Below are 15,767 nucleotides of genomic sequence, written 5' to 3' on the forward strand. Positions count from 1 at the left end.
TTTTTCTGGATTATATAGTCTCGTGATAATTATTTTATACCACCTCGAAGGAGGTTTGAACCAGAATATGTCCGTTAAGTAGTTGGCTGAGTAGTAATTTTTCCTGGGTTGGCTCTTGTTTTTCCTCTGGTTTTCACCCTTGAAAAGTTGTCAATAGAATGAATCAGTCACATTCTTCAAGTTTGATTGCACGGTGGATTTTCTGTTAAGCAGTTACTCGAGAATCCGATTTTAAGCAAGGAATCTTAAAGGCATAAGGGGACTTCACATATTTTTACTATTTTGAAATTATTTGAAAGTGATTTTTTTAACTTCTAATACACTTTCAAATTAAAATTATACCGTTTTTTAGGAATGACAGAAGACCTGACATCACCAGTCGATTCATTTTAAAATTTAAATCAGGAATTTGTTAATAACTCCTTGAAAGTGAGAATTGAGCGTTGTTGCCAAGAATGCTCAAATGATAGTAGGCACTCTTGTTAGTTTAGCTATTTATGATTTTGGTTATTAATTTGTTTTCGGTTTGAAGACTCATTAACTAATATCAAATTAAAGCCACTTGTGAATGTTTAGGGCTTTGTAAATAACTTTACAATAACGTTATTAGATACCAGGATATTTAAAAACAAAGTCTGAATGAAAGACAGTATGAAGCTCAGAGGCCTCACTTGTTAAACTAACTTGTGTTGTATAAAAATAATGTGTCAAATGAATTGCACTGTTGGAACTATCTGGGGAGGGAGGAGTAAAGTCGGATAATCGTTCCCTAGAAAAAATGGGAGTGTAAATTAATGCTCTGACAGAATACAGTAATGGCCCTGGACAGTGGACACTGTCTACTGCAGTAATACTACAGAATTTAGGAATGACTAAATGCTGATACAACCTTTGTGCTGTTTTAATTAAGAAGCATAATTTAATTAAGCGTAATACGGGTCTTTATGAAAGTAAAATATTTCACGGCTTTCAACTTAAGAATTAGCAAGTAATAAGAAAAATAACGTAATACAAAGATTCAACAATCTATGTTTTAAGTTAATTCGTCATTTAAGTGTAAAAAGAAGTTCAAAACTGGAGCCGTTGATTAAAGTCACAACCTAGAAACCTGACTGTGTAGGCTGGGTAGAAAAGGCTGGAGCTGTTCTTGTGTTTAGGATCTCTGCTTATTTCTCCTTCCCTTTTCTCGACAGATAAATCTTTCCGATTTAGCCCCCTAGTGAAGTCAGGATGGATCTTTGATAAATATACCTTACCACAGCTGTAACTAAGACTAGCCTTGACTCGGCATTGCACTGGATTCTGGGTGGCTGAGTAATGCGATGTGCTCGCAGCTACAAAACCCTCACCATCATTAATTCCTTGAATATTTCTATACTTATGCATAAATTATACAAGGAAAAAGAAACATCGGGCAAACTTTACTTATGCCTTTCCAATCATTTCTAAAGTACAAAGCAACGACTGTTTTTTTTTTTGTATTTTTACTATTGTTTACCTGATAAATTTGACATATTACACTGATACTACGACGCAAAAAAGTGCATTAGATAATTGAAACAAACTTCAACTGTTTTCCAATAAAACACCAAAGATGAATCAAAAAATTGTCCGTAAATTGTTTAATCCCACTCATCATCCTCTTCAGCTGAATCACTAGAATCTCCATCATCGGAATCTGATTGGATGACACGGCTTCTTTCCGCTAATGCTCGAGCTAATGCTCCAGCTAAACCGGCATTCTCATCCATGCTAGACTTGGAAGAACTATCAGTTTGCTATAAGAGAAATACGTGAAACAATCAAAGTAAAAAACAAATTTCGAGCAAAAACGTTTTTAAAAGAATGCTACAGGCCTTTACAAAAATTTTAGTTCGATGCTAAAAATCGACTATGAATATTCTAGAAGAAACAGATAATGCTAAAATTTAAACAAAAACATCAGGAGTTAGGGTGGAGAAGAAGCATAATTTTACAGAATTTCCACAAATTGATTAGATTGCTGACAAAAAAATAACAACTCCTTGATTTTCTTTTCAATTTCACTATAGACAAGAGTACTTAATAGTACATCTATCATCATTTCCTTTACAGAACTGAAATAGAAACTTTAGGAGTGAGCTATTTGTAACAGCCATTCCAGTTTTTCTTCAGGGACAAGGTAAGGACCCTATGAATTATATTAGAGGCTATGAAAGATGTCAAAAACATTTTTTGGTATACCCATTTTTTTTACCCCATTAGAAAATTTCCTTTTGACAAGTATTTTATAAGATATAATTAATTTATTTTACCCGAATGTAGACATCCAAAAAAGAAAAAGAATCAAAGTAAGGAAAAAGCAAACGGTAACTTACAGGAGTAGAAACTGGCGCTCGTGTCAATAAATAATCACAAATACCATCTAACATTTGGCGTCGCTTTGCATTTTCAAGCTCTATATTCGTTTTCCTATCATAAATTGAGATCTGACGCTTATTATAACATCAGTTTTACTAATTACATCAACTGAACCAATTTTTCTTTTTATTACACTGAAAAAAGGGCAAAGAAACACCCAAAACTAAATGGCGTGGACGTTTTTTGTCCATATTAGCGCCATTTTTCACCCTTATAAGGCATCCATTTCTTGGGAAAAAGAACAGAAACGAACTGAAAAAAAAAAAAAATCAGCTTCTCAACATTACAAGATAAACAGCTAATCCAAAGAACGTTCGTAAATAATGCTAAATGGCAGGAAATTTAAAATCTACGAGGTTTTCAATTGAGTCGAGTTTCAAAGCAGGCTAAAAAAAAAAAAAAAAAAAAAAAAAAAAAAAAAAAAAAAAAAAAAAAAAAAAAAAAATCGAACCAAAATCATACTGTGGATGTGTGTTTGATGTGTGTGAACCAAAAACAGCAAACACAGAGCATGTCAAAATCTTTTTCATAATTATAAACACCATGAAAAGGGCGCCATGTATTTGAAAGCTAGTTAATCAGAGTATAATAATGCATAATGACAGTAAACATGTAAAATATGTGACACAAAAGAAAAATGCAGAAAAAAGGCTCTAGCTCTGAAAATCAAGTAGACTGGTGAAGTCTGTTTAACTTTATCCCTCCTCAAATGATTCTTATTCAAACCACTGAACAGATAGCCATTCACTTTTTTAACTATAATAATTTTTGAGTGTCTACTCCTTTGCCATTACTCTATGGAGCAAATTCGGGTAGTATACAAAGTACACAAATTGTAGAAGATTAACTTTTGAGAAATAGGCTTCTAAACTTACCGGAACCAAGAGGTTAGAAAATATGCTTACAAATTCAGTTATAAAAAATATGGCTAAAACATGGTTATAGTTTCGTCAGATCGCAGAAAAATTTGAGACAAATGAACCAAGACTATTCACTGTGGGTTTGCATCACTGAAGCTATAAAACAAAACCATATATTTCAAAGCATTTCAACAACTGGTTAAATATTTCAGCAAAACCACGGAAAAGAATTCAAATCATGAGCGACACAATACAAGAGAGATGAAAGATACGATGTCAGGCAGAACAAACAATTATCTTAAGTATCAATTGGATTATCAATAGAAAAATTTCGGAGGGCTACTACTATAACCAGCCATTTATGAATATATTCATTTACGAATACACTTATTTATTCATTTTAAGATTTATTTTAACTGAAGTTATCAATGCAGAGAAAACTAAATGGAACTTAAAAAGATTGTACTAGAGCCCTCCCTCTGTTCCTAGCGGCTGTTTAGTTGATTGTGAGATGACTTGGAGTATCTGCTCTAGCATAGACTCCTTCCTCTGTCACTATCTCTGAAAGTAAAATGCTACTTGCCTGGCCACACAGTAGTTAATAATGGTAGATGGTAATAAGATTACCTAATCTATGAATGATAGGTGTTGACTTTGTTTAAACGATAATTTTGACAGGACCTGTGTCTGTCATCATCAAGTTCAAATTCAAATCTCTTGCCAGAAAATAAAATCACTAAATAAAATAAAAATCACTGAAAAACACTAATGAGCCAAACCTGGAATCATTCAGAACACAAAAGTTGGAAAGGTATTTGGCTAGTAATTTAATATCCATAACTCTCAGCAGCAAATATATAATAAGAAATACCAAAGAACTAGTTAAAAGGCTAAAAAGCATCAACATGTGCAACATGTGCAGTTTTGATGTTGTATCTCTGTTTACCAGCATATCCTTGCCTCGACCTATACCAGCTTTACAATCAGCTGTAGAAATGATAATTCCTGGAAAGAATTGACTAGCTTAGACACCAAAGACATAATTATTCTCACGTCTTCATGTCTGAGCAATGCTTACTTCACTTTTACGCATCAAACTTATAAACAGAATTGAGACATACCAATGGGATCAGCCTTGACACCAGTTCTCATAGAGTTGTTTCTAAAGTATATTGAAAAATTATACCTTCAAGCAGGATTTCAAGTATTTCCAACTCTACAAGAGATATGTGGATGATTGCTTAATAATTTGAAAAGGGACAAAAGACATAATATAAGATCCTTTCTCAGTATTTTCAACCAGCAGGATCCAGATTTAAAGTTCACCATTGAACTTGAAACTAACCACAATTTACCATTCTTAGATGTTCTTAATACCAAATGGGATACCACCCCATAGTAAAAAATTGTGCGGTGTATTCCTTGGTTGATAGAACGCTTGTAGTGTGTTCCTCTGATTTTGAGCTGAAGACTGAACTTGATCATATAAAAGACCTTCTGATAGGTAATGGATACCCCAAACAAGTCATTGATAAGGTTATTGCCAGTATAATGATATCCAGAAAAACCAAGAGCACTGCCCTTAAGAGTGAAGAAAATAAACTTTTTGTCGTTACCTTATATTAAGGGCATCACTGACATTTTAAGCTCCAAACTTGCTAAGCTTGGCTTTAATGTGTTTTTTCCCTCGGGAATGACTATCTCCTCCTTCTTGAAAGGCAAGGATAAGATTACTTCAGATCCAACAGGGGGATGTAAGATTACAAGCAGTTGCGGTGATACCTATGTAGGTCGTACCATGAGATCTCTACATCACCGATTTAAAGAAGCTTAAGAAGGAAAATAATTTTTCTGCACTGGTCCGTCACATTTTTGAAAACCCTTCTCACTCCAGTAAGTTTGACCAGGCCCAACTTATTGCTATTGTTCCACATATCTTAAAGCAGAAAATCAGAGAAGCTCTGGAAATCGCTAAAAACAAACCAGCCATCAATAAAGACAATGGTAAATTCTGTATTAGCGACATTTTGGAACCTATGACCCATAGACTGAAAACTTCCAGGTTCGGCCCATTATTAGTGTTTTCCAGTGATTTTAGATTTATTTTATATAGTGATTTTATTTTCTGGTAAGAGATTTGAATTTGAACCTGTGATGACAGACAGAGGTCCCTTCGAAATTACTGTTTAAACAAAATCAAGACCTGACATCCATAGCTTAAGTAAGCTTGCCATCTACCATTATCTATATATATATAAATAAGTTGTCTGTGGATGTGTCTGTCAGGTGACGTCATGTTTGTGTGTTGACTGACGTCATGTTTGTTGATTGACGAAATTACACACCGGGAAACCGGGACACAAATGACGACCGGGACATAGAGAATATAAATGACGACCGGGGCACTCAAAGAGAAAACGACCGGGACACAAGGAATGTTCGATTAGCAATCACCATCAACAAAGCACCGGGACACAAATGACGACCGGGACACAGGGAATATAAATGACGACCAGGACACTCAAAGAGAAATTACAGACCGGGACACCAGAACACAAATGACGACCGAGACAAAAATGACGACCGGGACACCGCAACACAGGGAATATAAATGACGACCGCGACACTCAAAGAGAAATTACAGACTGGGACACCGGGACACAAATGACGACCGGGACACAGGGAAACAACAACAACGGGGACGCCGGGGGCACAGGGGGATATATAAATGATGACAGGGACAAAGGGAATGTTCGATTAGCAATCACCTTCAACAAAGCTCAAGAGCAATCATAAGAATTATGAGGTATAGATCTGAATACAGATTGTTTTTCCCATGGACAATTATATGTTGCATGTTCACGAGTCGGTAAACCTGACAATCTATTTATATGCACAGACAATGGGAGAGCCAAGAATGTTGTACATTCTCAAGTTTTACGTAGTTAATATATATATATATATATATATATATATATATATATATATATATATATATATATATATATATATATATATATATATATATATATATATATATATATATATATATATATATATATCTATATATATATATATATAAAAATAAGTTGTCTGTGTGTGGATCTGTGGATCTGTGGATCAGGTGACGTCACACTAAATTATTTCACACTAATACAAAAGAAGAAAAAAACTAAAAAAGGTAAAAACTAACTAAAAAAAAACTGAAAAAATAAAAAAGGCAAAAACTACAAAAAAAATAAAAACTAATAAAAAAACTAAAAAAGCTAAAGAACTAAAAAAACTAAAAAAAAACTAAAAAAAGGTAAAAACTACAAAAAAACTAAAAAGAAAAAAAACTAAAAAAGCTAAAAAACTAAAAAAACTAAAAAAAAGGTAAAAAACTAAAAACTAAAAAAAACTGAAAAAACTAAAAAAAGGCAAAAACTAAAAAAAAACTAAAAACTAATAAAAAAAACTAAAAAAGCTAAAAAACTAAAAAAACTAAAAAAAAACTAAAAAAAAGGTAAAAAACAAAAAAAACTAAAAACTAAAAAAGAAAAAACTAAAAAAAAGGAAAAAACTGAAAAATAAGAGAAAAAGAAAACTAAAAAAATATTAATAAATATAAAAAATATAAATATAAATATAATATAAATTAGCAATCAACAAAGCACCGAGACACAAATGACGACCGGGACACAGGGAGTATAAATGACGACTAAAAACTAAAAACGAAAACTAAAAAAAACTAAAAAAATGGTAAAAACTACAAAAAACTAAAAACTAATAAAAAAAACTAAAAGATCTAAAAATCTAAAAAAACTAAAAAAGAAAAAAAGAAAAAAGGAAAAAAATAAAGGAGAAAAACAAAACTAAAAAACGAATGTATATACAGACCGGGACACTGGGATACAAATGACGACCGGGACACAGGGAATATAAATGACGACCGGGACACAGGGACACAACTACAATGGGGACGCCGGGGGGCACAGGGGGATATAAATGACGACCGGGACACCGGGACACCGGGACACAAAGAATATAAATGGCGCCCGGGAAACTCAAAGAGAAATCACAGACTGGAACACCGGGACACAAATGACGACCGTGACACAGGGAATATAAATGACGACCGGGACACAGGGACATAACTACAAAGGGACATAACTACGAATATAAATGACGACCGGGACACAGGGACATAACTACAAAGGGGACGCCGGGGTGCACAGGGGGATATATAAATGACGATGGCGACTCAGGGAATGGTCGATTAGCAATCACCATCAACAAAGCTCAAGGGCAATCATTAGAATCATGAGGTATAGATCTGAATACGGATTGTTTTCCCATGGACCATTATATGTTGCATGTTCAAGAGTCGGTAAACCTGAAAATCTATTTATATGCACAGACAATGGGACAGCAAAGAATGTTGTATATTCGCAAGTTTTACGTAGTTAAAAACACATATATATATATATATATATATATATATATATATATATATATATATATATATATATATATATATATATATATATATATATATATATATATATATATATATATATATATATATATATATATATATATATATATCTATATTCACAGGTGGGACATAGGGACACAACTACAATGGCGCGTAACTAATATGGCGCGTAACGACTTACGCGCGCGGGGGGGCTTGGGGGGGGGGGCGCGAAGCGCCCCCACCAACTGGGTGTTGGGGTGGCGCGAAGCGCCACCCCAACAGCTAGTATATATATATATATATATATATATATATATATATATATATATATATATATATATATATATATATATTCACAGGTGGGACACAGGGACACAACTACAATGGCACGTAACTAATATGGCGCGTAACGACTTGCGCGCGCAGGGGGGCACGAAGCGCCACCCCAACAGCTAGTTATGTATAAGAGTTAGGTTGTCCTCAAAAAATACCTTATAGTAGTGTTAGAGGGGACCTTTGACGAGTCTGGCTATCCACAATCGAGACTGCAAACGGTGCTGCAGGGTGACCTTGAGAAGTGGCAGTCGTCGGGAAAATCATAGCCTAGTAAACGACACAGCATTGCACTGGATTCCTGTAAACGGACAATTTTTCTAGTTTTATTTTTTTTGGGGGGGTGGGCTCTTTTGGGCTCCATTACTGTACAATATTTGGAGGCATGAATATATAATGAGTCGGAGGTAATAAGCTTGAGATTGCTAGTGGAAGACACCGACTTTACTTGATAGAAAAGCATTGTTAAGTATGGAAAACCATCTAGTGACCAAGATGGACCTAGGATTGTACAAAGCCTATATTCAACTGGATGTCCCAGGGACTTCTTGCTGCCAGGTTTGAACCCGGCTCATGCGCTTTATCTAGACTTGAAAAGATGCATTAATCCTAGATCTGCATTGGTGGGACCCATTGATATTTCAGAGGCATAAACAGTTTCAAATACAATTTAGAACGTTACAACGCTCAAAAATGCTAACGTATTGATATTTTAACTGACGAACTCGGAGTTTTGAACTGGACTTGTTACCAGTTTCAGAAACTTATATCCAAGGGGTAGGATGCGGCACTAGATCCTTAAAGTCCAAACCGGCGCTGCTGATCTCCGTTTCACGGCCCTTCAGCCAGGAAGTACAAAGGGGGGGGGGGCAGCTATAGTCGGAGGCATATCAAAATGAAATTAAGTGAGGAAACATGAAATAGAACTTGTTTACTCAGGCAGAAACAATGGGATCCATAGACAGGGAATACAACCCATGAAGAATAAGTAAGCTGCTAAGTCTTGCTTAGATTAGAAAAGTATTAATAATAGAATTCTAGCTGTTCATTTTACGACTAAAAAAGGAAAGTTATCCGTTACAGTAGTATATACACCTATAGGACCGACTAATGGCAATAACGATGACTCAGAGGATCCTGGGTAGAAACATATTATTTTTATTAGGGAATTTTGATGCCCATGTTGATAGGAGTAGGAATAGATGATGAGCTAAATTATGTAGATTTGGTGTAGAAAAGGATAATAGCTACGGTTATAGACTGCTGCTGCAATTTTGTGGGTATAACAATATAGTTATAACCAATACAGCATTTGGCCAGAACATGGCCCATACGTTAAGATGATATTCACATGACGATAAGACGGCCAACCTTATGAACAATGTTATTGTAAATCGAAGACAGGCAGGGTTGAAACAAGATACTAGGAATTAGGTGTGCTTTTGTCGGTGTTAAAAGCAAAAATCACCATCTAGTAGAGTCCAGAGTTAATCAAAAGCTGAAATTTAGGATGGATATCCACTTTCCAGGAAGTTGAGACTTCAGTACACTCCAGAATGAGAATCTGAGAGAAACTTTCAATGAACAGTTGAACATGAAACAGGAGAATGTAAAATTTGACAATTTTGAAGATGGATGGAATAGTTTTAGGAAAATAGTTTGCGAAGTAGCAGATGATTTCTTAGTGAGGAAAGTTTGAAACGCAGTTAGGAATATTAGTGAAAACGCTTTAAGTTTGGTAAAAAAAAGTGGGAGAGATTTGTATAAGAAGTATTCGACCCATAGATCATATGAAAATAAGCGGGCTGTAAAGAAAGTATAAAAAGCACTCAATATGAATTATGGAGGTGCAAATAGTAAAACATTTTATTGGAATGTTCAAAAACTGAGAAGGAGTAGTAAATCTGGACTTCTTCCAGTTAAAGATGGGAACAGCGCCTCAAGTAGAGATAAGAAAATTGTTAAAGAAAGGCGGACAGAATAGTCTGAGAATGTGCTAAACCATTAAAAAAGTTACACCAAATACTATAGAAAAGAATGAACATTTTTGGACAAGTTGGAAGTGAAGGAAAGTTTAATTTGCGATGTAGGTTAAGAGATAATACTAAAAGGATCAAAAAGAATAAGGCTTTAGGTGCTGAGAGTATGGATTCCTAGAACTTTATTGACAAAAGGCTTGATGTAACTAGGATAGGTTTTGCGGATGAAGGATGACAGATTGCCAAACGCAGACAGATATCCAATTAAACAAATAGGTCGAAAAACCGGTCATACCATATGGGGCAGGAAGACGTCGTAAGAAAGGATTTAAAGGAAATATGGACTTCTTATGAGGCTAAAGAAAGAAGCTTTGAATCGACTGGGATGGGAGAGGAACGTGCACAGCTATGTTGGTCTTAGGCATCTTGGTGCCCCAGTGAGCTGTCAGTAGTAGTAGTAGCAAGAATTCCAAATTATATTAGTGAGAGGGTTTTGGAATGTGTGATTTGTAGCTTCGCAAATCTTTCACAAATTTTCGTAAGTTTCTACTTCAAAAATTGACTTTTAGTTTCAGGAAATAAATCCATAATCCTATCCAGAATCTTTATCTTGTCAAATTCATGTTCTTGAAGTTTGGGACACAGAGCCATTTTATAATTTTTTTTTTTTCAGTTTGATCTAACAAGAGAAAATACTTACAGGAACAGATTTAAGTTCCACTCCTGTTCGGATTTGATCAAGCAGGTCTCCTCTAGAATCAACTGAACCTTTCCTGGGAGCATCGACTTTCTAAAAAACAAAAAAAAAGCAAAAAAGTTTAAAGTAAATTTCAGAAAATTAATGGCCAGGATACATCTTCAAACAAATTATAGAATTCGCTTAAAATCACCAAAAAACTTACAAGGAACAATCCATTGATGGGCTTCGAATCATCTAATTAAGAGACATATAAGCGAATAATCCAATACAATTCGCAATATGTGATTTTTAGGAATAGGGTAACTATTGCTTCTAAGCTTCTCTTAGAGAAAAGATGATTATTAAAACTGTTTTTTTTTTTTTTAATTTATATGTGAATGTAATACGAAAGATAACCATGTGCGAAGACAGCAAAATTATGTTAAAAGGTGCATTAGTATGCATAAAATTGAATATGTTAGTTCATCGCTTCAATGGCTTAAAGTAATACAAACAGGTGGATATACTAAATGAACCAGAAAAAAAAGAATTCGAAGTACTAAAAGAGTCATCATAGTCAGGCGAAAAGAAATGTCTCACAGTAGAATCCCACGTAAAATGACGAGTCAATAGTGTACAAAAGATTCCATTGTCAAATCATAATTCTATTGAATTTAGTCTGCTGCATTCTGTTGAGTTAGTGTAGCATAATGTTTAGCTTGCAGGTCTCTCAATAATAAACCTGCAAATTGAACATTACAAGTAAAAATTAAACATTAAGTTAAGACATATATATACATATATATATATATATATATATATATATATATATATATATATATATATATATATATATATATATATATATATATATATATATATATATATTAAAGATTTGAGAAAAGCTAAACATCTCTCTTCTTATATTACATTTCACTGAAAATCAAATTTGTCGAACAAATTAAAGTGCAAAAAGCAACATTACGAGTTACAGAATAACTGGTTGCCTTTTTTTACGTGTTTTGCCAGAATAAAAATAACAAATATGCAATCATTGTTTTCTGAAAAAGTTTTTCGCAAAAAGTATCAAAAACCATCTGTGAAAACGCAAAGACAGTTGGAAAGGTTCAGAAAGAGTGAATTTATTATTCTTTGATTAGAATTAATTATAATTTTACCGGTAGTACTAAAAGTTTTACTTTTAGAAATAATTAAAAAGATGAATTGATTGAATTAAAAAAAAATTGTCAAACTGATGGAGTTGCTTACCTTGCAACAGGCGGGAATGAACCTCAGGCCCGAAAGTTTTCAGACGTGGCTTCATCCACTACGCTGTTCGGATATTCAGAATATATGTGAAATGCATAAAAGAAACAAGTAATTTGTCTTTCAGAAAAATGTCATCGTACTTCAGAGAAGTAACAAAAACTGCAACCAAGATGATACCCTTTAATTTCACATTTAAAATAACGAAAATTCTGCTATTTTGATACTATTTTTTAATTTCCGTTTATTAGAGTTTTGACCTCAAAATTAAGTTTTAAAATGCTATGCTGAAAGGATATATGAGTGCGGTATTCTATAAAAGTCCGTTGTTACGTTTTCAAAAATGGGTTTAACTTATACCCTAACTGAATACATAGCAACCGAAACACGCAATGAAAGTTTTGATAATATTTGTTTCCTGAGATATATTGTCACAAATCCGAGTTAATGAGTTGTTTTTTTTTTTCTTAGTAGCGACTGTAACAAACCAATGATCGTAATATTGAAGGAGACTCATTCAAATAATAACTTCTATTCCTGAAACTTCTATAAATAAGTTTTATTGCCCTAACTAAGTAATAGAAGAGGAAGTTCGCTAGCGCAAATCCATATTCTACCATTTTATGCTCAAAAGCGGTGATTTCGCCGCCTCGAAAAAAATGTCCCTGTTTACAAGGACATACTGTCAAAGGATGGCCCATGAGCCCCTATAGATACACACAGGACACAAAAAATGGTTATTAAAGACGATTGCCAGTAAGCATAAATACCCTATACGAACTCGTTCCTAAAAGAGGAAACGTTGCAACCTGAAAATTCGTCTTTTGAAATTCTGGGTGATTATACTGAACCAATGACTGTGGAAAATACAGAGGACTGAGAAATTTTTTTTATATCTTATGCCTTATTGGAATAAGAGGGGTTTAATGCCTTAAGAGAGGTAATACAGAGGGTTTTAAACCCTTATTTAAGAATTGCAATTCAGAGATCTAATGTCTTATTTAAGAAGCAAACAAGTTTGCAGCTCAAGTTTGCCTTACGGGGGAGACTATATTAAAGTGTTATTTTAAGAATCCATTGATAGAATAGATTGATTGATTGATTGAATTAACCATTTACAGCCATTACTTTCGGCAATTAACAAGGTTGCGGCTGTAAGGCCAAAAAGTCATAAGAGATACTTAATATGTCAAAAAATTCAATGATAAAGTTTACCAGTTTCCGATGTGGTATACTTCCACATGGCCGGCGATTTTTTCACAAGAGAATTATTGTCAAGCCTGCAACATCTTTATAACAAACAAGTAATAACGGATAAAAGCTTATGAAAACCTTTTTTTTGAAGCAAATACTCTTGAATGAGCATATTCATTTTTGAAGTGGCAAGATGAAGACTAGACAGTTAAAAATCTGCAATATTCTCAAATAGCACAGGTTGATTGACCTTAAGTACAAAGAACAAGAGAGGTTGAAGGAGCAAAAGTTCCAAGTATATTTAGGATAAGTTTTCCTCATTTTAAGTTTCACCATGACTTTACTTTTGCATAAAACTTACCTTTTAATTTATCTAATATGGTTTAAAGGGGTATTTTTCACCTGTCAAGGTAGATTCGATGCTAAGCGTTTTACTATATTATTTTTTGCTACAGCAATTGAATAATCAAAATAGCGGAAAATTCAAAATCAATTTCTTGTCTTTATTCTACCAGCTCAGCCCAGGTTTTTGATGGAATACAGCTGCCATCCCCAGCACCGAATAGGAATATCCACAATAAAAATTAAACATTAGCCCTGTGTCCCACCTGTGAATATAGAAAGATATATATATATATATATATATATATATATATATATATATATATATATATATATATATATATATATATATATATATATATATATATATATATATATATATATATATATATATATAATATATATATATATATATATATATATATAAATATATATATATATATATATATATATATATATATATACATATATATATATATATTAATTTTCAATTACGTAAAACTTGCGAATATACAACATTCTTCGCTGTCCCGTTGTCTGTTCATATAAATAGATTTTCAGGTTTACCGACTCTTGAACATGCAACATATAATTGTCCATGGGAAAACGATCCGTATTCAGATCTATACCGCATTTTTCTAACGATTGCCCTTGAGCTTTGTTGATGGTGATTGCTAATCGAACATTCACTGTGTCCCCGTCGTCATTTATATATCCCCCTGTGCCCCCCGGCGTCCCCGTTGTAGTTGTGTCCCTGTGTCCCGGTCGTCATTTGTGTCCCGGTATCCCAGTCTGTAATTTCTCTTTGACTCTCCCGGTCGTCATTTATCCCGGTCCCGGTGTCCCGGTTGTCATTTGTGTCCCGGTGTCCCTGTCTGTAATTTCTCTTTGAGTGTCCCGGTCGGTCATTTATATTCCCTATGTCCCGATCGTCATTTGTGTCCCGGTGTCCCGGTCTGTTGTATCCTCTTATAATAACGTCATTTATAAAGCCTTATATACTTATAGTGACGCCACAAGCAAACCCACAAACAAACAAACATGCATATATAGGGGAGAGGGGGGCGAAACCACACGGGGGCGAAACCGTCCGTTGGACCTCTCGTCCAAAGTCTTTTAACTAATACATTAAGAAAATCGCTGCTAGATGCCATTCATGTAGCGCACATTAGGCGGAAGTTTTGAATATTTGATGCCAAAGACAACTGAGATAAGAGGTAAAGAAGTTTTTATATACTCTCTGGAAATTTTGACACCTAAAGTCCTCGTCAAACATTTTCCAAGCTATTTTAGCTACAGGTTTGTAAGTTAGAAGGATCATAAGAGATATGTTTCCGGTATTTTCCTCGTAATTTTCATCAAGAAAAGTCTGGCGGTTTCCAAAAAAAGGTAAATTTTCAAAATGGCGTCAATAAGGGGCGACTCCGGACAGTTTTTTGGGGGCGACTCCGGACACATTTCGAGGTGTCCGGTTTCACCCCTTGCTGATGGAAGTATCTCCGAGTCTGGAATTGGAAGTAGCTAGGGCTAGGAAATTACCAAATATTTCAATTTTATTATAGACTAGGAATAGGAACTTATTAAATTCAACTTTCAAAAAACAAAAACAATATTATGCCCCAATAGAGAGCAGAGCTCGTAAGGCTGGGACAGTATAAATGCATAGAAAAAACACAACATCTCGTCATAAAAAAAACATACAACATACGAGTTAACAGAGGAGGTCACCCCAGCGCGAGAATCCCACAACAAACTATATATTAAAATCTATTATTCATCAATCCAGACACCCAGGCAAAGTACTATTTTTGAAGTATGTTTTCTCAACAAGTCTTAAATGAGAATTCATCTTTCCGATCAGCCGCGGAAGAATTTTCTTTGAAGAAGTCTACCCTTGTGGATGCCGTGAAACGCTAGAAGAGTAAAGTGCAAGATCTTGAGCAGGGTAGCCCAAGTGCAAACAATGATAATGATAGTGTTCGGGAGAGTTCCAAGTTCGTTTTTACTCCCAAACAAGAGAGAGATCTTGCTATATACCTCGAAAACTGCTCAATATTGAAACACGGACTAAATTAAAATGCAACGAGAAAGTTAGCCTAACAATGGGCAACAACTCTGAAGCTCAAATTCCCACCAAGTTGGGAGCTGAATGAAGGAGCAAGATTTGACTAGTTTAAAGTATTTATTAAGCGTAATACCACTTTGTTCATTAGAAAACCGTAAAATACAAGCCAGGCTTGTGCTGCCGGCTTCAA

At 34.3% G+C, this 15,767-nt stretch overlaps 1 protein-coding gene and 1 long non-coding RNA gene across 2 annotated transcripts in view; both read right to left on the bottom strand.

Moving 5' to 3' along the window:
• LOC136032933 (uncharacterized) overlaps window positions 1-15,767 on the bottom strand; it is a 417,461-nt gene that overhangs the window by 122,697 nt on the left and 278,997 nt on the right. The gene's annotated exons all lie outside the window — the stretch shown is intronic.
• LOC136033324 (actin nucleation-promoting factor WASL-like) overlaps window positions 1,466-15,767 on the bottom strand; it is a 65,896-nt gene continuing 51,594 nt past the window's right edge. Inside the window, exons 9-10 of the mRNA XM_065714118.1 lie at window positions 10,732-10,821; window positions 1,466-1,778 (exon numbers count right to left, since the gene is read on the bottom strand). Coding sequence (XP_065570190.1) covers window positions 1,623-1,778; window positions 10,732-10,821 — 246 coding nt within the window. The 3' untranslated portion in view covers window positions 1,466-1,622. The remainder of the gene's footprint in view (window positions 1,779-10,731; window positions 10,822-15,767) is intronic.

The sequence above is a fragment of the Artemia franciscana genome, chromosome 11, assembly GCF_032884065.1.
Source record: "Artemia franciscana chromosome 11, ASM3288406v1, whole genome shotgun sequence".
In the NCBI taxonomy this organism is placed as follows: domain Eukaryota; kingdom Metazoa; phylum Arthropoda; class Branchiopoda; order Anostraca; family Artemiidae; genus Artemia; species Artemia franciscana.